Source organism: Gossypium hirsutum, chromosome D09, assembly GCF_007990345.1.
Source record: "Gossypium hirsutum isolate 1008001.06 chromosome D09, Gossypium_hirsutum_v2.1, whole genome shotgun sequence".
Taxonomy (NCBI): domain Eukaryota; kingdom Viridiplantae; phylum Streptophyta; class Magnoliopsida; order Malvales; family Malvaceae; genus Gossypium; species Gossypium hirsutum.
In genome coordinates, this window is record NC_053445.1 from 3075282 (window position 1) to 3098230 (window position 22949).

Sequence of the window (22949 nt, forward strand, 5' to 3'; positions counted from 1 at the left end):
CCCTTGGCATTAGACACTAACACGTGTCTTACTTGCCTTCTAGATAGGTGATGATAGGATTGATATGGATCGGGTGAAACCTCACATGGATTATTCATATGTCCCATGCAAATGTATGACTTAGTACATGTCCTTGAAGAGATAGATTAGAGGTACACTACCTATTTGGGCACACATGTGTTTGCAAAGACCATGGATGGCGTATTATTGCCCATAGATGAAGTCATAGCCAAAAAAATTGTGACGAGAGATCCACTTTGGCAATGTACTAATATCACTATTAAAAAAACTATCATTTCCTATAAAAAAATTTATATTTTTAATTTTTTTTATAAATGTTGCCTCAGTTTTAGTTCAGTTGGCATCAGTATTGTTACTAGTATAGGAGGACATAAATTTGAATGCACTGAAGTGCGTTTATCCTCCTATTTAAGGGTTATTGAGAGGTTATAAATAATTTTAGTCATTCTATCAAAAAATCTTTTTATAAATATATTGGCTTAAGGGTGTAAAAAGCCCTCTAACTTAAAAAAAAAAGTTGCACTCAATTGAACACTTGAACTTTCAAAATATATCAAAAAGGCCCTCAAACTTCTTCAAAAAAAGCAATTAAACCCCTTTTTTTCACTCAATTAGGTATTTGAACTTTCAAAGTACATCAAAAAGATCATCAAAAATTTTCAAAAATGCAATTAATCCCCTGCTCTTAATAAAATTTAGAAAAAAAATTGTAAAAAAATAAATTTTAGAAAAAGTATTAAATTTTAATAAAATATTAAAAAATTATTAAAAATTAGAAACTTTTTTATAAAAATCATAAAAAAATAAAAAAATTTCTAAAATTGTATAAAAATCATAAAAAAATTAATGATCCCTAGTTTTTTTTAATTAAATTCATCACGTGTGGCAACATATCGTGACATGTGGCGAAAAATGATAAAAAAATAAAAAATATTAAAAGTTATAGAAAAATTATAAAATGCTTCTTTTGGTATGATAATTTTTATAATTTTTTTACGAAATTTATCTTTCTTTACATTTTGTATAATTTTCTTACGAATTTGTAAAATTGTATACTTTTTTATATTTCTATTTATTTTATATTTTTTTACGATTTATATATATTCTAATTTTTAATATTTGATTGTTTTATTAAAATTTAATAATATTTATAGCTTTTATTGATTTTAATTTTTATAAATTTTTCTCTAATTTTTAATAAGAGCAAGGGCTTAATTGTTTTTTTTTTAAAGTTTGAGGGTTTTTTATGCATTTTAAAAGTTCAAGTACTCAATTAAGTGAAAAAAAAAGGTAAAGACTTAATTGCTTTTTTAAAAAAGTTTAAGAATTTTTTGATACATTTTAAAAGTTCAAATACCCAAATAAATACAAAAAATTAATTATTATTATTTTTAAAATTTGAAAGCTTTTTTCATCCTAAATATATTCTTGTAACTTTTTCCACCTGCATAAAATATCTAATTTATTTTAAACAGTTTATGCTGCTTTTACCACAATTTTTTTGATTTAAAAACTCTTTTTTTTTTCCCCAAAATTAAACCCACATTGTTTTAGTAACAAATTTAAAAACATTAGAAAATAACGCTTTAACTATTAACAATTTAAGAGTTTAAAATAACATATAATAAAAAAAATATGATTTAAAAAATATGTATGATATTAAAATAAAAAATAAGTTTAAATTTAGAGACATGAATACATCAGATTAAAAATACCAAAGGAATAAAATTATTATTATTCTGAAGAAATAAATACAACTATTTATCATAATGTTATCATGATGTTGTTAATTCTAAATTGATGTCGAGTTCATTTGTAACACCATCTTAATCAACAACATTATTAATATATACAATTGATAGAGTTAATAAAATATTAAAACAAAATTTTGTTTGAGTAGTAAACTTAAGGCCTTACTAATGTTATTGGTGTGGAATCAAATCCCTCTAGATGTATGTTTTTTAAAAAATAAAAAAAAAACTAAAATATTTTTAAATAGCATTAGGAAATGACATCTTTATAATTTTCCTAATTAAGTCGATATCCGGTTGACTTTTGACATCAATCCGGTAGTATTGTTAAATAATAGTATAGATATAATAAAATATGAATATCATTATTAAAAGAAAGGTTAGAAAGTAAAAATGTTTTCTTTTATTAGGAGAACCTCATCAGAGATTTTCTAAAAAGAAATTTCAATTTGTTTAGGAAAAAAAAATCAACAAATTGGCATCGACTTAAAAGAAGGAAAAAAATAAAAAATTCTTTTTTTTTTCCCAATTCCGACTCCTTACACTCTCCCATGTAACCCGAAAAGCTCCAAAATTTCTTCAGAGTTTACTTCACGTTATTCTCCAATTTCCATCATTGGAATCCTCGAAGAGGTACCATATTTCTTCACTCGATCCCCCTTTTTCCCTTCTTTTTTTTTTATGGCTCAAACGAAGATTATTTTGCAATCTAAATCGACCCAGATTTGATGGCTCGTGATATATCCTTTAAAATACTGATCTTGAAATCTTATTTTTGTTGAAGTGTTAGTATGATTCTGTTTGGGTTTTGATGAATTGGGATAGATCTGGCTTCTGGGATTTGAATTTGGGTTTTCTTTCAATTTTTATTTTGATCTTATTTTAATTTCTTTTGGGTCTATACATTGTTTCCATTATTGCGTATTTGTTACTTTTTTGGTTAATGTAAGCTTTAGTTGTTTTTAATCTTCAGTTTTGTAGTCTCGCTTCGAATTTTATTGCCTTTTGCAGCTTAATTTCAATGCTTGATATAGGAGAAGTGTAGTTAATTGCTCACTTTTAACTCTGCATAGTTTAATAGTTTGTATCAAACTTTAGATACTCGCTATGACTGTTGCAATCTAAGTGAAGTTTCTACTAATAAATTACTGGTAATTGATGATTATGAAAAAGGTTAAGTGCTATCTTCACCTTTAAGACAGCCTCTTTGGAGATTTATTAGTTTAAATACGAATTCATTTGTGTTAACATCCTTTTTGTTAATTGCAGCAATTAATATGATTTTTCCTGAGTTCAGTATTGTGTTTGAATAGTTGCTGGCTTCTTCATTGAAATATACTTTTCGCTTTTACTGAGAATCTTGATTGAATATGGGGGATCTTATTACACAATCTCAAAAAAATGGATTTAATGGAGAACTTGTTAAGCCCTGTAAAGGTGCTTTCGCTTGTATGATTAATTCTGAAATTGGGGCTGTACTGGCTGTTATGAGGAGAAATGTTCGGTGGGGAGTCCGCTATGTTTCAGATGATGATCAACTTGAGCACTCTCTTATCCGTTCCTTGAAAGAATTGCGGAAACAAATTTTTTCATGGCAACATCAGTGGCAAAATGTTGACCCGGTTGTTTATCTCCTGCCATTTTTGGATGTAATTAAATCTGATGAAACTGGTGCGCCAATAACTGGTGTTGCCTTGTCTTCCATTTATAAGATCTTGACCCTTGATGTACTTGATTTGGATACTGTAAACGTGGAAGAAGCTATGCATCTGATTGTTGATGCAGTGACAAGTTGCCGATTTGAAGTAACTGATCCAGCTTCTGAAGAAGTGGTACTAATGAAGATACTTCAGGTTCTTTTGGCTTGCATGAAAAGTAAAGCAGCACCTAGGTTGAGTAATAAGCATGTATGCATGATAGCAAATACATGCTTTCGTATTGTTCATCAAGCAAGCTCAAAAGGTGAACTGTTGCAGCGGATAGCTCGGCATACAATGCATGAACTAATTAGGTGTATTTTCTCTCATCTTCCTGAGATTGGCAGCACTGAACATGAGATGTCTAACGGAAGGTCGTTATATGCTTCAGGAGTGGTAATTTTTAAGTCATAGTTCTGGGTTCTTAGTTGCAAATAGTGACTCTTTTGTTACCTTCTAATTCTGAAATTCATTTTTATTCAGCAGGTGGGTACACAGAACGGGAACCATGTGGTTGGAAGTACAATGGTAGAAAATGGAAATGTGGGTATCAGTTGTGATGGTCCGTCCTCCCTTAGCGATGCTTCTAGTCCTCCAATCGTGAAGTCTGGTCCTGAAACTGACTCAAGCAACTTTGGGGAAAGTGATGGTACGGAGGATGCCCAACGTGCTGATGTATTGATGTCAGCACCTTTTGGGATACCATGCATGGTGGAGATATTTCAATTTTTGTGCTCTCTGTTAAATGTCATTGAAAATATAGGTATTGGCCCTAAATTGAATCCTGTAGCATATGATGAAGATGTTCCGCTCTTTGCCCTGGGTTTAATTAATTCAGCGATAGAATTGGGTGGGCCATCATTCGGCAAGCATCCCAAGTTATTGGCTATAATTCAGGACGACTTGTTTCGTAATCTGATGCAATTTGGCTTATCCATGAGCCCTCTTATTCTTTCTACCGTATGTAGCATCATTCTCAACCTGTATCATCATTTGCGCTGGGAACTAAAAGTGCAGCTTGAAGCTTTCTTTACATATGTGCTTTTGAAGCTTGTTCAAAGCAAGCATGGGTCTTCATACCAACAGCAGGAGGTTGCTATGGAAGCTTTGGTCGACCTTTGCAGGCAGCAGACCTTTGTGGCTGAGATGTATGCTAATTATGATTGTGACATATCCTGCAGTAATGTTTTTGAAGACATTGCCAACATGTTGTCAAAGAGCGCATTTCCCGTGAATGGACCTTTGTCTGCAATGCATATCCTTGCTCTGGATGGTTTGGTATCTACAGTAAAGGGTATGACTGAGAGAATCGGTTATGAATTGCCTATTCCGAATGAGTCATCGACAGATCATGAGGGATATGAAGCTTTCTGGACATCAAAATGTCAGAATTACAGTGACCCTAGTTCTTGGATTCCTTTTGTCCGTAAAATGAAGCACTTCAAGAGAAAGTTGGCAATTGGAGCTGACCATTTTAATCGAGATCCCAAGAAAGGTCTGGAATTTCTTCAAGGAATCCATCTATTACCAGAGAAGCTTGACCCAGAAAGTGTAGCATCATTCTTTAGGTACACAGTTGGGTTAGATAAGAATCTTATCGGAGATTTTCTGGGAAATCATGATGAATTTTGTGTTCAGGTGCTTCATGAATTTGTCAAGACCTTCAATTTTAAAGACATGAATCTAGATTCAGCATTACGGGTTTTCTTGGGAACTTTCAGATTGCCCGGAGAATCACAGAAGATACAGAGAGTGCTAGAGGCTTTTTCTGAAAGATATTATGAGCAATCGCCACATATATTGTGTAACAAAGATGCTGCCCTTGTGTTGTCATATTCACTTATTTTGCTCAATACAGATCAACACAATGTACAGGTTAAGAAAAAGATGACTGAAGAAGATTTTATCCGTAACAATCGACTCATCAATGGGGGGAAAGATCTTCCTCGAGAGTACTTGTCTGAGCTTTTCCTCTCTATCTGTGAGAACGAAATTCAAATGATCCCAGACCAAGATGCTGGTGTCCCAGTAATGACATCAAGCCGCTGGATTAATGTGGTGAATAAATCCAAAGGAAGCACCCCTTTTATTGCCTGCGATTCCAGAGCACTCCTTGACCATGATATGTTTACTATCCTTTCCGGTCCCACAATTGCAGCTTTGTCCGTGGTTTTCGATCAAGTGGAACAAGAAGATGTCTTACAAATGTGCATTGATGGATTCTTGGCCATTGCCAAACTTTCAGCGCACTATCACTTTGGTGATGTATTGGATGATTTGGTTGTGTCTCTTTGTAAATTTACGAACCTTTCAACTCCATTGTCTATTGAAGAGGCCATTGTTTCCTTCGTAGATGATTCACGAGCTAGGATGGCAACCAAAACAGTTTTCACAATAGCAAATAGTTATGGTGATTGCATCCACAGTGGCTGGACGAACATATTGGATTGTGTCTTAAGCTTGCACAAGCTCAACCTCCTGCCTGCCCGTCTAGCTAGTGACACAGCTGATGAAACCGAGTCCTCGTCTGACCACGAGCGGGGTAAGCCTGCTACTAGTTCCTTACGAAGATTGAAGACAGCACCTGCGGCCATTCCCCGGAAATCTTCAAGCCTGATTGGTCGGTTCAGTCAATTCCTATCCTTTGATATTGAGGAGCCGACATTGTATCCAACCGAGGAAGAGCTCGCTGCTCAACGGCGCCTTCGTGAGATAGTGCAGGAATGCCACGTCGATAATATATTCATGGAGAGCAAGTTTCTCCAAGCAGAGTCTTTATTGCAGCTTGTCGAGGTCATTATCTTGGCTGCAAGTCGTTTCAGCAAGGGAACTGGGGTCATGGAAGATGACACTGCTGTGTTCTGCCTGGAGTTGCTGATAGTTATCACACTAAATAACCGGGATAGAATTTTGATAATCTGGCAAAAGGTATACAAGCACATATCAGATATTGTCCAGCAGAAGGCAGTACCATGTGCGCTAGTTGAAAAAGCTGTATTTGGGCTCCTTAAGATATGCCAGCGCTTGCTTCCTTACAAGGAAAATATAACCGACGAGCTTCTAAAGTCCATGCAACTAATATTGAAACTTGATGCTCGGGTTGCTGATGCGTATTGTGAACCTATCACACAAGAAGTCATGCATCTCGTGAAAGCAAATGCCACTCACATCAGATCCCATTTGGGTTGGCGCACCATCATTTCCTTGCTATATATCACCGCTCGACATCCAGAAGCATCTGAGTTCGGATTTGAAGCACTAGCATTCATCATGTCTGAGGGGGCACACCTTTTGCCATCTAATTATGTTCTTTGTGTGGATGCAGCAAGGGAGTTTGCCGAGTCTCGGGTTGCAGAGGTTGATAGGTCGATTTCTGCCCTAGACATGATGGCGGGTTCAGTTGTTTGTCTTGTAAGATGGTCTTATGAAACCAAGAATGCTGTGGAGGAGGAGGCTGCTATGAAAGTGAGTCGGGATATCGGAGAGATGTGGCTGAGGTTGGTGCAAGGACTAAGGGCAGTCTGTTTGGACCAGAGGGAAGAGGTGCGGAACCATGCCATTTTAATGTTGCAGAGTTCTTTAGGAGGGGTAGATGGAATTCAGATTCCAAATGCTATGTGGTTCCAGTGTTTTGATCATGTGATTTTTACGTTAATGGATGATTTGCTAGAAATTGCACAGGAGAGCTCCCCAAAAGAATACCGGAAAATAGAGGGTACCCTTGTCTTAGCGACAAAATTACTGTCAAAAGCTTTCTTACAGTCACTGCAGGATCTGTCACAGCAACCATCCTTCTGCAAACTATGGCTTGGGGTTCTTGATCGTATGGAGAGATACGTGAAAGTCAAGTTCCGAGGAAAACGTAGTGAAAAAATTCATGAATTAGTCCCTGAGCTTCTCAAGAACACACTGCTGGTGATGAAAACAACGGGCATTCTTGTGCCGAGTGATGATCTGGGTGGAGAGAGTTTTTGGCAACTGACATGGCTGCATGTGAAGAACATTGTCCCATCTTTGCAATCCGAAGTGTTCTCGGAACAAGAACTGGAGCAGGTACAAGGAAAACACCAAAAGAAAACCGGAATTCCTTCGACTGATGGGGCAGTGCTGGTTCCATCAAATGAAACCGCAGCTTGAAGGAGAATCCCAGAACATAAATCTGTTATAAGATTATGTAAAATTGCAAAACCTCGGGAAAGTCAGAGAATTTTTTTTATCTTTTTTTGTTCATCAGAGAAAGTCGAGAATTGAAGGCATGAAAAAGGAAAGTTTGATAGATTGGCTATGGCAGCTTCATAATTTTCGTTGTAGTTGAACTTGGAATCGGAGGTTTTTTATTCCTTAATTCAAAGTGTTTGCAGGTAGGCAATCAGACTTTACCACAAACCATTTCCTTTGTATACTATACTTATACCATCATGATAATAAATCTTATATGAATTACATTTCATTACATTACATAATTTAATTATATGGATGTTTATCACATGATCATAAATATATTACATTTTTGTTGTTATACTACAACTTTTTAAGATGTTTCTTTTAGTTATTATAATTTTGGTCATACAATATTTCTTCCATGACATGATTTTTATAACGATTTAATTCACTGCTTTTTACTATCACTATAATATCTTTTTGGGATAGCTCAACTATAAACAGAGGTCTTTTCCCTCATCTAATCACTCAGTTGTAAACCTTCAAAGTAATAAAATGTTTTTTAGAGCATTTACTCGAACACTTGTTGTGTGTTATTTTTTGTTCGTTCGTAGTTTTTTTTGTCTTTCGAGTTTGCTTCCACTTTGCTTCGGTGCCTTAGAGAATTTTTGTAAAAATTCTTATTTTTTAAGAGTAGATTAATTTAAGTAGGATTTGAACCCAATAAATCACCTACTATTTAAAAGGTTTGATTTACCAAACTAAAATTGTGCGATTTGCCAGTAATATTAGTAGTTAGATAGTCAAATCAAACCTTTTAAATAAAAGAGTGATTGTATTTTTAATTTACCTTTTCGTTATAGATTTTATATTACTATTTTGTTTTTTATAAGTAAATAATTACATTACAATGCGGAAGAGGATTACAAACGCATGGCTCAAGCCGTGTATCTCATTGGCGAATTCTAAGACCAAGTTTTGGGGGGCTTTATAAAATTTTCAAAAGTTTTAGGAGTTTAATGAGAATTTTAAAAAAAATTAGAGTTTAATTAAAATTTTTAAATTTTTGTGAGATTAATGAGAATTTTTTAAAATTTTTAAAGGAAAAATCAAAATTGCTCAAAATTTTGGGAGGGTGCACGGCCCCTTAGGCCACTATAGTAGTTTGCATTAATCAACTTGAAATCCACACAAATTGACCATTGGACCAGTAAATTCATTATTACGATTCATTATTATTTTGCAATTATTAATCTTTATTTTATATAATTACTTTTAATTCAATTTTATATTTTCCATAGCTGTTACTTTGTTCATTTCATCCATGTATAAGACAAATTCAAAAGCGTGTAGGCATGAAAACAAAATACTAACAAATAATTATAAAGTAGGGCTAGAGATGTTTATTGATTTATTACCAAAAAAAAAAACAATAGAGAGATGTTTAGTGGCAAAAAGATTAGTTATTATTATTGACAGTGTATATTTTGATTTCATCAAAAGATAAGGATTAGATCATTAAAATAAAATACGTTTTATTTATTCAAGTTGATTTAAATCTAGCTTGAACATTCCCAAAATAAAATTTATTTATTAAGTTTAATAAAATTATTGACTAAGAATAAATGTAATTATTGACAGTATGAAATTAAACTAAAAATAATTATATATACACTAAGAATAAATAATATTTTTTTGAGTTTTTACCCATTTGAATTTTTATATATTTTTAAAGTTTTTCTAATTTTACACTCAACCAAAATGAATCTGGTATGTCTAGATTTGTTCTATACGTATATTTTAATTAATTTTGAAAAATGTTTCATTTAAAAAATATATAATTTTTATTTTTTTGTTGATGTGGTATGTCACGTTAGTTTACTGGCATATGGTAGCTTCTGGTAACTTTCGTCAACCACATCAAAATAATTAACGATCAAACTGGTCAACTGACAATTTTTGTTAACGGAAGGGGCTAATTAATTTTTTTTATCACTCAAAGTTCAATTGAGTACATTTTTTGATTTATTTTTTACTCAGGGTTTTTTTTCGACCTTTTAGCCATAAAAATAAGAACTAATCTTAATTGAAGTTTTAAAAATAATTTTTATAAGTAAAGTTGAAATAAAAATAATTGTAAAATCTAAGGGTTAATGTTAGTTGGACCATAAATTTCTCACATTAACCCCATTAACCTTTTTATGCTATCAATTGTCACATTGCGAGAGCAGGAGAATTATGAGAGTCATGCCGAGAAGGATGAACCGAAACAAGTGGATTGTCGGCATCATTATTGCTAAATAATCACTCATTTATGTCTGCTTTTCTGGGTTTTTTAGCGAGAAAACTCAAAACCCAAGCAAATTGCCTTTGCCATTGGCAAAAAAACTCCATGCCTTGAATCCTTTCCACAACTGAAAACCTCTTCCTCCTTAAAACTCACCAGTTTTGTGGCGATATGTCCTCTGCCTATAATCTGTTCGATGAAATTCCTCAAGATACTATAAACTGGACTGACTTTTGTCATCCCGGCAAATACACTATTTTTATTTGCTCAAATGCTCTCTTGAATTTGACGCGATGGTGATATTTTTATTCTTGTAACAATGTACCTGAATGGGGGATGTAGCTCAAATGGTAGAGCGCTCGCTTTGCATGCGAGAGGCACGGGCCGCATCTCCATTTTCAGATTTTTTTGCCAACACTTTTTTTTTCTAATAAGAAATTTTATCTTTAAATGCTTCTAACACACAATGGGGATGTAGCTCAAATGGTAGAGCGCTCGCTTTGCATGCGAGAGGCACGGGGTTCGATCCCCCGCATCTCCAATTTTAGACTTTTTGCCAACACTTTTTTTTTTCTAATAAGAAATTTTATCTTAATGCTTCTAACGCACAATGGGGATGTAGCTCAAATGGTAGAGTGCTCGCTTTGCATGCGAGAGGCACGGGGTTCGATCCCCCACATCTCCAATTTTGGATTTTTTTTTGCCTAATAGCAAATTTAACCTTCCAATATTTCTAATTTTATTAATTTGATCCTAAATCTAAAGAAATCAACAAATTTAACCCTTAATGTTTTTTTAATTCTAATTCTAAAATCTCAACATTCAAGAAATACTCATCCTATCAGTTTGATTCTTAATATTTTAAAGGAATTTAATTAAATAATATGATATTAATAAGTAAGTACTCTTCTTGTTTAGTATGTTTTGGAAGTACATTAAAGAATATTTTTTAAAAATGTATTTTTTTAAATATTTGTTTTAGAATTAAAACTAAATTGACAAATTTTGTAATTGTTGAGTGATAAATTTATTGAGTTTTTTAACATTTAAATTACAATGAAAAATTTTGTAAATATTAAAAGTTAAATTTGTTAAACTGTTTTACATTTAAGATTAAATTGTGTAAATATTGAAAAGTTAAATTTATTATTAGATCAATAAAAACTACACTCAATTTTTCATTACTCATCTAACGTCAAATAACAAGAGATTGATTAAAATATCTAATTTCAAAAAATATAGTAACCAAATAAAAAAAATTAATAGTTGAATAACCAAAAACAAAGCAAAAGGCATAATTAATTTACCCTTAACCAGAAAATTTCAAAAGCTAACCCAACTCAAAATTATATTATTATCTAAAATTAATTAACTTCATCATCTAATATAAATTTAGTCATAAAACGTTTAATATCATTAAATTATTAATATGAAAAAAAATCAATTTTAAAATTTTTAACATTATTTTAAAAATTCTAGACATGAAAGAGAGCTATGCACCGAATCAAATTGTATGATCACATTCACGAGTCGCAACGAAAATGTGATTAAAAAGGACCATAATAATTAACAAGGGTTAAATGAAATAGTAAAGCACATTGCATTTCCAAAGAGAGATGCATGTTCGTACCTTTGAAACGACATTGTTTGAAGAAGAGCCACAAACCCCAAACATAAACCATAAACCGTAAAATGGATATGAAAAATACCAAAAAAAAAAATCATAGTAAATGTTAATTATCTTAAAACACTCCAACTATTATAGTTAATTTGATTAATAAAGCAATTATGAGGATTCAAATACTTCAACACTATTATATTCAAGTTTCAACTGCCCAAACCATATGAGCTTACCATTTTTCTTAGCCATCTTCCTTATTCTATGCTTCAAATACTTCCAACACACACCATTATATTCCTCATTATTAACTCATACCACCACTATCTGTTTCTCTTTTCTATGCAGAATATGGTATTTTCAGTGCCATTCTTTGAGCAAGCCATGGTCGGTTCGGATCAGGGTCGATGAATCCGTGCATAAGGAACTCTTCTGCTTCTTCCTCCAGCAGTTCCCGACACCAAGTAACCCGTTTTGATTGACAGCACCCAGGGCCGAAACATCTGCAGCAGTTTCATTTAAATCTATTTGTTCCGAAGAAAATGACGTCTCTCGTAAAAGCAACATGAGAATAAGGAAGAGAGAACATGAGATACCTGTATTCGTAAAAGCAAGCACTTCTCTCGTTTTCGGCTTTTCCCCAGTTATGCCAACCTACATGTTTGATACATTGGTCCATGTATGTGTAGGCAAAGACCACCCTTCCAAAGGGTCCCCATGGTCGCCCGAGATATGAATAAGAAGACCCTCCATTGCCGGTAATGACACACCTGCATCAATGCCACAAATTGTAATTCACAGCTGATTACGTGTGATAATGGAAGTAACTGTTTGTAAGAGGAAGGAAATCAAAAGAACGGGAAAAATAACCCGAGAAGATGCACCATAACTTTTTCCTTGCGAACTTGAACGGATTGCAGTTCACTCTCCTAAAAACAGAACTATGGATGGTACTTGTAGCTATATTGCAAGTATATAGTTTTCTACGAAGTATAGCTTAATGGTTAAAAGAATTGATGGCAAAATCAAAATCCCGGGTTCGGGTGAGAAACTTTTAACTTAAACAACTATAAAAAGCACAAATACAATATTAAGGAAAATTGCGAGTGCCACATTTTCCTACCAACAAAATACCAGATAGACCATACATACAAAAGAGCTGTATTTTGAAGTATTTTCTTTCGAATTTAAACATAAGAACTATGTTTGAAACCATCCACTTCTAAGTCCTCAAACAACTTAACAACTTGAAAATTAAGAAATTTATGCAAGATGATAATGGGATGTTAACGAAAAACGAATAGTAGAAAAGAAAAGGGCACAATTAGTCAACCACAGACCTTAAAAACACGTAACCAGTCGATTCCTGAGAAGTTTTCCGGCTATGTGCAGTTATAAATCCAGCTGACTTGCAGTGTATATGACAATGCTCTAAAAGAGCCGTGCTATTTCCAAAAATGAAGTCTACACTTCCTTCAATGTAGCAGTCTTTCAAGTACTGTCTTCCATGATGCAAGTATAGAGTATCCTGCAAATGGTTATACAAGCAGTAAGATTCTAGGAGGTCAATGTCCACGGATAGAAGAAAGGATCGTAGATGCTGAAATCTGAACCTCAAGACTTGTTGAAATATCACCTCTTAAAGAAGGTTCCATAAATAATCCGTACAACTTTACAAACACAATTAAACCACTAAATTGGTCATGAAATAGGCGAAAGAGTAAAGACCTTAACATGTAGCCAACATTGTTTACGCAGAAAGATATAATTTTGCCAAGATTTCAATGTATTTAGAAGGACTTCAGAGGATTATATCTTTATACACATGCTGGAATATGCATCGGAAAACAAAGTCAGGATAACATAAGAGGGCATAATGATACAGTTTACATAAGGCCAACTAAAATGAGATGAGCTAAGCACCTGCCAGCCCAGGAATTTGCAATTATAGAATGCACATCGATCCGCTGTTACTCTGATTGCAACAGCTTGTCCTGAACCCTGTAAGGAAGTGAAAGATTAATGGCATAGGAATAGTTTGAAATTTCTGCAGCATTTTCAAAGCAACTCGCAATTTTTGACAATAGAAAGAAAAAACACTCAAATGCTAAAAATCATATCATTCCAATCCACATAGCTGAAAGGAAAATATATTGAGAAACAAATCAAAATTTTAAAGAAAGTGATGATGATGATGATCAGTCAAAAACCAAAGAACCAAACTTGAATCACAAATTGAAGCCCAGGAAAATGTCTAATAAAGGTGAAATTCCAATCATAAATTGTCTGCTTTAGTGATTAATTCAATAACAATATAGTAGAAAGGGAAATATATTGAGAGAAAAAAGAAAAGTTCAGAGTTGAAATTCTTGATAATGCTGATATGATAATTAGCCAAAAAAAAAACTCTAAGAACAAAAACCGAAATCCAGAAAAAATTACAAAAAAAGGGTTAAAATTAGAGGAAAAATTGAAAATTCACCTCTGGGGAAGAGTTTTCAAAGGTGACATTTTCAGCAATGAAATCTTCTCCTTCAACAATCACAGTGCCACAACCGAACGTTCCAGTCCCAATTAACCTCGAACCCTTTTCAAAAAAAAAAAACCACTATGATTACACGTGGCGAAAACCCAGATAAGGTAGCACGAAAAAAGGACATTTTTTTTACCTGGTGATGTTGAATTTTAGTAGCGGTATTGTTCCATGTCAGAACAGTGAGTTCAGGGCGGAGACCAGCCAAGGTGATGAGGTTCTTGGTCTTGGGAACGTAAACAGGTTGCTTGTAAACGCCGGGTGACAGTCGAATGATGGTGCGGCAGGTGTTGCAGAGTGGGACAGTGTCAATGGCTTCCTGCACTGTTCGGTAGTCGCCATTGCCGTCTTGGGACACCGTTATTACCCTCGCCGACATCGATCGAAGTCGAAGAGAAACAACAACACGCCCCCTTTTCTGTCTTGAATGTTTTGTGGGGGATTTAGTGAGATTTGAGTTTTTCTTAAAGAAAGGGGATGATGAGATCGAGCGAAGAGGCAATAAATAGAAAAACAATTTACAGGTTTTTCAGAAGATATGATTCATTGCTGTTTTACTGCTAATTACTATGTTTTTGTCTTTTATCATACTAGGAATATTTCATTCTATTTTGTAAGGGTAAACTACATTGATTGTCCTTCAACTTTGTTTAAATTTATATTTCGGTTACCTATGTTACATAATAATCCTTCATTTATCCATTGTTACAATTTTGTTACTCAATGTTGCCGCTTAATTCAAAGGGTTAATAGTTATTTTAAAATTTTCTTAACAATAGATATTTTAAAATTCTTTAAAAGAACAAATAATTGCAGCAAAGAAAAATCAAGAATTTTGTAACTAATTTTTCCACGTCCAATCTCATAAAAAATCATAGTTTTTGAACTTCCACAAACAAAAAAATTAGATACCCGTTCACTACTTGAAATTTAAAAGAAGAAATGGTGAGTTTCGAGGAAGAGGAGAAGAAAAATAGCATTTTTTATTATAAATTTAAAAAATCCAAAATTCTAATACGGAAAGCTATTCTAAAACCCAATCAATCTAGTAATTGGAGTTATAGATAAGAAATGATAGGTTTAGACAATAAATAGGTTACTTTGATTTATTAATTAAAAAAGAAAAATCTCAAATTTCAAAAAATTGAAACTTACCAAAGTCTTCTCTCTTGCCCCCTTGTTTCTTAATTTTCTCTCTCTCTTTTTTCTTCTTCCAAATTATCAAGAAAATCCTGCAAATAGGTCGTTGCTACAAAGATTTTTGCTTGTACATTTTGTTTTTCATGCAAAACTTATTGAGAACAAGTATATGAAAGGTAATAATTTAAACAATAGATATTAACGACGATAATGGTTGAACTAATATTTTTAAATTAAAAAAAAAAGTAGAAGGATGAAATTTAACTTTTAAAGTTATAAACTAAATTTCAAATTTCGTCAAAGCAAAGGGACTAGCAATATATTTTAACCTAATAAATTTATAATACATGAAAATAATTTCCTCATTTCTTTTTTATTCTTTCTTTTATCTCCTTTCGCTACCTAGGCAATTTTGCACTAATTTCTAATGTATCTTACTTTTATATCTAACTAGTTTGTTTGTATATATTAACTTTTTAATATTTTTATAACATTAATTTTTGTTTAAAATCATTAATAAATTTTAAAACATAATGCAATTATAAATTATTTTTAAAAATATTTAAATAATTTAAAATTAGTTAAATTAATAATATTATTATTTATAGGTTATTTATTTTTTTATATAGTTAAATTAATCTGTAATTATATTAAAATTGTTTTAATACTCGATTTTTTATAAATTTATATTTATCTTTGCTCTGAAAAATAGAAATTTAGTTTCATAATATTTATTAATATGTATCTTTTCTAAAACTATAATAATTTTAATATTATAACATTAAAATTTAATTCAATTATTAAAATCTTAAAATAAAGCTAAAAAAATAATTCTAAACAAAAAAAAACATAGAATAATTTAAAAAAAAATTAAATCCAAATTGGAAGTAAGGTGCTTCAGAAGAGTAAAAAATTATAAGGAATATAAAAGAGAATAATGTCTTTTATTCTTGACCATTTATAAGGAATATAAAAGGGCTCCACTGATTAAAACAAAAGTATGAGGGATGCAATTGAAACGCAACTTCCTTTATTTCATGAATGGCCCCTTTGGTAGAATGATACTCATGTATTGTCTAATTTTGAAATTTTCTACACTTAAACGTAATTTTTTGTTTCAAGATGGGGATAAATAAAATAAACTTGGAGGTGGTATTTAAATATTACTTATATTTATACTTATTTATGCTATTTTTTTTCAATAATATCCTCATCTATAGACTTTTCGTATTGCCATTGATGTCAAACAAAGGTCAAAAAGAAAAAAGAAAAAAAATCAAATTTCATCATTTCTGAGATGATATCAGATATATTTATGAATAATCGAAAAACTTTATTGTTCATGACTTATTATTATTTTCAGATTTATTCTATAAACGAGGGTTAAGGTCTTTATTTCTCAATTATTAATATAATTCTATAACCCACTCTTGATTTAATTGAAAACCAATGAATACTATGTTTTTTTTTAAAAAATTGGAGTATATATTTTAAATTTGTGTTTTTTAAAAGAATTTTCGCATGTAAAAGTTTCATAGATGATAGATCTAACCCATACTACAAGGGAAAAAGAAAAACGAAAAACGGTTACTACATATAAGTTACACTAAGGTTACTAATCATTAGTAAGTTTACATTTTGATCACTCAATTTCAAAAGATTGCAAAATAGTCGTTGCACTATTTGAAAGTTTTCTTTTTAAGTCATTGAACTCTTAAAATCACTATTGTATGGCATCTTCTATTTGCATTGCCTATACTAATTGAAAGCTCTTCTTCTCTTTCTCTCTTAAATTTAGTTTTCTTTTTTCGTGAAGCAACTTTAAATGTCATGAATTTATAAACCAAAGTTCAAATAGCTTTCTTCTTAAATCTTGACATTGATTGTCAAATAGACTTAGACCTAATGTATGTTCTTCTACTCGTCAATAAGTACTAATTCATTGTACCAATTGTTGAATCGCTGCTTAGAGCTCTCTAGCTAGACTTTAAAAAAAAAACTTAACAACCCAATGGCTTAAATAAAAACCTTAGAATAGTCAATAACTTAAAATGAAAACTTTTGAATAATTTAATAACCATTTTGTAACATTTTGAAATTAAATAACCAAAACGTAAAGTTATTAATAATTTACTGACCCAATGTTTACCCAAAATTTTAAATATGAAAAAGTTCATGTATCATGATATTACACCTGACTAGGGGTCGGGCCACCCATCTAAGCTCACCTGAAAAGGGAGAGGGTTTGAGCAAAAATATAGGTCTAGAAAATGAGATTGGACAAAAAATAAGACACGTTTTCTAAATGGGCCAGGCTTCAACAAGTTTTTTTGGCCCTAACCCGAATTTGACTAAATTTTTTTTCTTGTTGCTGTTTGCTTCGGTTATGTTACTGTTTTGTTGTTGTTATGTTGTTGTTTTGCTACAATTTCTCTAATATATTGCTACTATTTTGCTATTATTGTTTGAATATTGTATAACTTTTGTTTTATTGTTAAGTTTACTACTATTTTAGAAGCATTTGCTTGCTAAATTACTAGTTATGTTACTATTATTTAAGTATAAAGATTTTTTTAATGTATGTTCAATTTTTTGGAAAACATTTATTTTAATGTTTTTAGTATATTTAATGTATTATACTTTTTAAATATATATTTATATAAAAATAATATAAAAAATTAATATGGGCCGACCGGGTTTGATTAAGCATTTTTTATTAGTGTTAGCTTGAGCAAAAATTTAGGCTAATGTTTTTTAGACGGATCGAGCCCGGGCCTAGAAAATAGACCTAAAACTTTGCATTGGCTCAACCTTGAAATTGACTCAAACCTAGCCCGATTTATGATCAAGTCTACATTATATTCGGACTTTACCATTAAATTTATTTAATTAAGAATTTTTTAAAATATAATTTAATTCTTAAAAAACCTAAATTTAAATTGATTACTTATTTCATAAAATAAAATATCTTATTCAAATTTAGAATCTGCGAATCGTAAATGAAAATTCACATTTACAAAAACTTCTGAACAAAAAAAAAAATTTCTCAGAGTTGAACCTTTTCTTTGCCAAATAACACGGTTCAAAATCCAACGGCCCAAATTAATTTCCTTAAAACGTCATCGTTTAGGCTTTTTAAACAATGAACGAATTGAGAGGTCTCGTCAAACTGTCCTATTCAATCGCTTCCCGCCTTTCATTCTCCATTCAACCCCCTCACTTCGTTTCATATATTTATATCAGAACATTTAAAAAAGAAAAAAAAAAACAAAGAGAACCTTTAATTTTCATTTTTTGAACGCATAGCCAAAGCCAAACGATGCCGTATTACACATCTCCAGCTGAGGATGAACCCGACGAGTTTGACGAGCATAATCCGACGCCGTACCGTGGTGGGTTCGACCTCTTCGTGACGTACGGACACCCATTGGAACCCAGTGAAGAGACTTGTTACCCTTCGTCCACACCGTCTGACGGAAATTTTGATTATGAGCGTCCGCATTTCTCGTCCGGAAGCTACCCTTATGGTCATGATCGACATGGACATTCTAAACCCTATTCTAGTGCTCATGATGATGATGGATATGGAGATCAACATGGGTCTCATCATCACGGAAGGAAGCCTGAACATAATTCTGGATATGGTAGGAAATCGGGGCACGGGGAACATGGATCCGAATATGGGAGGAAATCTTCAGGGTATGGAGACTCCGAATCCGAATACGGATCTGGGTACGGGAAAAAGCAAAGCCATGGAAGTGGGAGGAAATCGGATGATGAAGATGAAGGGTATAAGAAATCTAGTTATAGGAAATTGAGTTATGATAGATCAGATGAAAGAGAAGAAGGATATGGAGGTGGGAGGAAATCGGATGATGAAGATGAAGGGTATAAGAAGTCAAGTTATAGAAGAAATGATGACAATGATTCAGATGATGAAAGGAGGGGCCATGGGCGCAAGAAACACGTAAGTTATCCCATATTTATCACGAATTTGAATAACATAGATGTTTTAAACTCACTCGATTTCAACATGGTCAACATTGCAGGGTAAGAAAAGTGAAGATGAAGATGATGATGATGAGGGAAAGAAGCATCGCCGGCACCGTCGGCACCGTGATTACGACGATGATTAATCGGAATGATGCCTCAGTGCATAAATGGAGTTCCGTTTCATGCCATAATATATAGCTACTAAATAAAGAGTTGAGGCATGCCTCCATTGATGGTATCTATTATCTACGCGTGTGTTTTTGTCGATCTGAATCTTTGACTGTTAATAAAAATCCCCCAAACATTCGGGTTACTGCGCTTGTATTGGATTTTAAAATAAAATGAATCTCTATCGCTTTAGTTTTAGTGTTCTGTTTGCAACACATTAAAACGAGCACCAGTATTTTATTTCATTTTATTTACATAAAAATAGATAAATTAATTTTTATAATTAAATTAAAGAGTAAAATTACTTTTTTTTTTTTGTTAAAAATTGATCAGCTTGTCATTTGTGGGGAACGTAAAACGTCCAAATTTTAAATAAAAAATAAAATACAATTTAATTTCTAATATAAATACTTTCAACTCAAAATCAGATTAAAATTAAAACATATATTTTTATTATCAATTCAACCGTGGGTGTATTAAAAAAAATTTTAAATAACAAGTAATTTTAATAATGAATGATTTTTTTTAAAGATAAATTTATTAATTCATTTAATAAATGAAATTATACAATTTAGGAAAAAGAAATAAACACTCATCGTAGATGGTAAAAAGACAAACTTCATCAACACAACAAAAGTTTTAATCTCAGCATTAATAAAACATTATGATACAAAATATAATAATAATGGATGGTTATTAAATATAGTATATATTTAGTAAAATATTTATTTGAATAAATGATACAAATTTACCAAAATTTTAAAATTAATTAATTTGGAAATTAGTTAGTTACTCAGTTTAGTTGTTTAGTTTGGTGGTAATGTTTAAATTTCGAATTTAACCAATTTAATAAATCAATCTAATCCGGAATAAATCAATAAAAGTGCAAACAATGAAATGATAAATTAGGGTATTTACTATTAACATGTAAGCCTCTTAAAAGATCAATGAAGATAACAGATAGAGAAGTGTTATAAACAATGGAGTTAAGGAACAGAAGAGAGGCAAAGAAACTAAAGGAGCTTCTTCCTTTGAAAAAATGTCTTTAGATGCCACACCTGCAAACCGGCCACCGACAAGCATAGGGCGATCGAAAAGAAGCTAAGTGCCGCCATTGTCGAATTTGTTTCCTTATTAAGATGCTGCATTTCTTCTTCCCTGTATTGTAGATGTTGGGATTCGAATATTAGATTTATAAGATATGGGATAGTTATAACGAAACTAGTTATTTCATACCTCTCCCGGAGATAATACATCTCTTCATGAACGTATGTGACGGTGTCGTACAACTTCTTCAATTCGAACTCCATTGTCTACAAGGAAGGACATGTTCAAAGCTAATAAACATGATACAATCAAACTTTTGAAGTACTTGTATATGAACATATTCAAACATTGTCTATGAGAGATAATCCTTTAAGAATCCTCTTGAGCATTCTCGTGTCATCCATTGCTCATAACACAGTAAACCGGACATATCAAAGTACTTCCATACTAGGATATAAATTACCTTATAGTTTATATAGGGAAGGGTGTGAGTGTCGCATACGAGTGTGTCATTCAGCCCTTAAAAGCAGGTTATCGCACATATAATATGCTTGGATGTATAACAATGTTGGATATGAGTATGTCTCGTTGAAAAAACTTTAAAAAGGATATGAATAAACTCCTATCAAACACATAACTGTATGAGACATTCACACCCGAATCTAAAATATCGAACAATATGGTAAAAAGAACTTACATCAACCTGCCCTTTCTTGGCAACCTGGGACCAATCTTTAGCAGCAACACCAGTTCTCCAAACAAAATCAATGGTAATCTTTACCGATGGCTGGTGATTAATTGCCCAGAAACAAGAAGTGTAACCACCGTTCTCGGTGGCGGTAAATGCAAAATTACCCGAATCCACATCCTCTCCGATGTGATAACTGTGCCCATAAGGAGAACTCACCTATAAACATAAAAACATCTTGTTAATCACAAAAGTCTGCTACAATTCTAGATCAAACAAAGCTAATTCCATTGATATATTCGTTTTCAGCGTATCGCCTCTAGATATGTGAAAAAATTTAGAAAAATCTGATAAGTTAAAGACACTTGTATCCTACACATGATATAGGAATATCACCCGTAAAAGTGTTATGAGCATCCTTATACTAAAAGATCGATTGCATAAGTTATATTTATCAAAACAAAACAAAAACCCTAAATTAATAAACACTAAAATTAAATCTCCAAATTATCAAAATTTATGTACAATTATATTTAAAATTTTCAGACTAAAATCAACCTCTAAACATGAAAAAGAACCCTAAATTAATAAACACTAAACATTGTAAAAAAAAATTGATTGGGGACATACATACCTTGACAGTGATTTTATGAGAATGAGGCAATGAACCTTGATGTGGATTAACAATGGCGTATTTGCCAACACTCATTGCGTTTGTCCTAATGTCTTCTGATATACATTTGGTTTGCCCTGAATCCAATTCGAATCTCATAGATTCCCCCATCTTTGTTTCCAACATGAATCCTAGGATTATCAGAACTAAACCCAGATTTAAAGTCGACATTCTTGTCTTGTCTTTGGATTGAGATTTGAGATTGGGTTTCTTATAATGTTGGTACGTTAACAAGAAAAACAGATACTATGTCACTAATAATATTAAATAGGGAGTTGTTAGAATTTGGATTGAAACTGAAACTGAGTCTTTTAGTTTTTTTTTACAACTGTTCCTGGTTTGCAATTCTACTGTTCCTAGGGTTTTTTTTTGAGCTTTATTATTTAAAAAAATCTTAAATTTTATTTAAATAATATATTTATATACTTTTTTTTATATTAATTACAGTCCATCTTTAGTTTCATTAAGATTTCTTTTGAGTTCAAATTACAGGAACGTATCTCAAATTTTTAATGATATTTAAATAGATGATTCTGTATTAATATTTATTTTTTTATCAATACGTAAAACCAATTCCACACGTGTATGCAAATTAGAAGATCTATTTACTTCCAAATCTCTTATACAAATATATAAATATATATCTATATATATAAGCATCATTATCAGTGCAAGGAGTTTTCCTTGATGACAGCCATGATTGAAGGCCATGTGCTTGATTAATTTTCTTGACGACTGTTGAGGGTTCAGTTGTCTTTCGATAGAAAATTTTTAAGGGTGGTTGGCCGAGGAATCAATCTGATCTTTAAGGTATTATTTTCGGGGTGTTTATGTTTAGTTTTAGCTTTAAATTTTTTATTTTCATACCCCAAAGATGGCAAGAACACTTAGATCATCAAGGAAATGTTTAGCTGTAACCTCTTCAACTGAATCTAGGCATTAGATCCGAATTCAAGAGATTATATTAGTCACCAAAGCAGCCCGATAAGTTATCGGAATTTTTGAAAAATAGTCCTTTTAAAAATGTTTGTTTAATTTTGTTTTGAAAACTTAGTGGAATACTTGTTTTAATTAACCTCAAATTTTATTTAGTTACCTAGCAACGGAAAAGATGATATTTACTTTATTTTTAGTAAAAATCAGGGTTTATCATATAATAATTACCTAATAAC

At 32.0% G+C, this 22949-nt stretch overlaps 4 protein-coding genes and 2 non-coding genes across 7 annotated transcripts; 4 read left to right on the plus strand and 2 right to left on the minus strand.

Annotated features, from left to right (window-relative positions):
* Positions 1-2129: 2129 nt before the first annotated feature.
* LOC107890479 (ARF guanine-nucleotide exchange factor GNL1) lies at positions 2130-7919 on the plus strand. Of its 2 annotated transcripts, none has more exons than XM_016814929.2 (3): positions 2130-2405; positions 3042-3865; positions 3953-7919. In XM_016814929.2, the coding sequence occupies exons 2-3, from the start codon at positions 3143-3145 to the stop codon at positions 7604-7606; spliced, it is 4377 nt and encodes a 1458-aa protein (XP_016670418.2). In that variant the 5' UTR covers positions 2130-2405; positions 3042-3142; the 3' UTR covers positions 7607-7919. The 2 variants fall into 2 exon arrangements, with proteins under 2 accessions (XP_016670418.2, XP_016670419.2); XM_016814930.2 differs by having other exon boundaries at positions 3956-7919.
* A 2466-nt stretch (positions 7920-10385) lies between these two features.
* TRNAA-UGC (transfer RNA alanine (anticodon UGC)) lies at positions 10386-10458 on the plus strand. The gene has a single exon. It is a non-coding gene; the product is annotated as a tRNA-Ala (tRNA).
* Positions 10459-10529: 71 nt separating this feature from the next.
* TRNAA-UGC (transfer RNA alanine (anticodon UGC)) lies at positions 10530-10602 on the plus strand. The gene has a single exon. It is a non-coding gene; the product is annotated as a tRNA-Ala (tRNA).
* A 1052-nt stretch (positions 10603-11654) lies between these two features.
* LOC107890478 (pectinesterase 31) lies at positions 11655-14634 on the minus strand. Its single transcript, XM_016814928.2, has 6 exons — positions 14205-14634; positions 14018-14122; positions 13459-13536; positions 12876-13063; positions 12132-12305; positions 11655-12038 (listed from the first exon to the last, which is right to left on the minus strand). Exons 1-6 carry the CDS (start codon positions 14445-14447, stop codon positions 11876-11878), a joined length of 951 nt encoding a protein of 316 aa, XP_016670417.1. The 5' UTR covers positions 14448-14634; the 3' UTR covers positions 11655-11875.
* Positions 14635-18464: 3830 nt separating this feature from the next.
* Positions 18465-19567, plus strand: LOC107892814 (uncharacterized protein At5g39570). The gene is made up of 2 exons (XM_016817859.2): positions 18465-19175; positions 19258-19567. The coding sequence occupies exons 1-2, from the start codon at positions 18528-18530 to the stop codon at positions 19342-19344; spliced, it is 735 nt and encodes a 244-aa protein (XP_016673348.2). The 5' UTR covers positions 18465-18527; the 3' UTR covers positions 19345-19567.
* A 607-nt stretch (positions 19568-20174) lies between these two features.
* On the minus strand, positions 20175-22166 carry LOC107892813 (transmembrane emp24 domain-containing protein p24delta9). The gene is made up of 4 exons (XM_016817858.2): positions 21739-22166; positions 21114-21323; positions 20606-20682; positions 20175-20527 (listed from the first exon to the last, which is right to left on the minus strand). The coding sequence occupies exons 1-4, from the start codon at positions 21946-21948 to the stop codon at positions 20383-20385; spliced, it is 642 nt and encodes a 213-aa protein (XP_016673347.1). The 5' UTR covers positions 21949-22166; the 3' UTR covers positions 20175-20382.
* Between the last annotated feature and the right edge of the window lie 783 nt (positions 22167-22949).

Coding starts and splice junctions, on each gene's coding strand:
- LOC107890479 (XM_016814929.2), top strand. CDS start 3,143: ATGGGGGATCTTATTACACAATCTCAAAAAAATGGATTTAATGGAGAA. Junction 3,866..3,952: donor CGTTATATGCTTCAGGAGTG/GTAATTTTTAAG, acceptor ATTTTTATTCAG/CAGGTGGGTACACAGAACGG.
- LOC107890478 (XM_016814928.2), bottom strand. CDS start 14,447: ATGTCGGCGAGGGTAATAACGGTGTCCCAAGACGGCAATGGCGACTAC. Junction 13,064..13,458: donor GCAAATTCCTGGGCTGGCAG/GTGCTTAGCTCA, acceptor AACCATTTGCAG/GATACTCTATACTTGCATCA. Junction 12,039..12,131: donor GCTTGCTTTTACGAATACAG/GTATCTCATGTT, acceptor AAACTGCTGCAG/ATGTTTCGGCCCTGGGTGCT.
- LOC107892814 (XM_016817859.2), top strand. CDS start 18,528: ATGCCGTATTACACATCTCCAGCTGAGGATGAACCCGACGAGTTTGAC. Junction 19,176..19,257: donor GCCATGGGCGCAAGAAACAC/GTAAGTTATCCC, acceptor TCAACATTGCAG/GGTAAGAAAAGTGAAGATGA.
- LOC107892813 (XM_016817858.2), bottom strand. CDS start 21,948: ATGTCGACTTTAAATCTGGGTTTAGTTCTGATAATCCTAGGATTCATG. Junction 20,683..21,113: donor CCAAGAAAGGGCAGGTTGAT/GTAAGTTCTTTT, acceptor CCTTCCTTGTAG/ACAATGGAGTTCGAATTGAA. Junction 20,528..20,605: donor ATGTATTATCTCCGGGAGAG/GTATGAAATAAC, acceptor TCTACAATACAG/GGAAGAAGAAATGCAGCATC.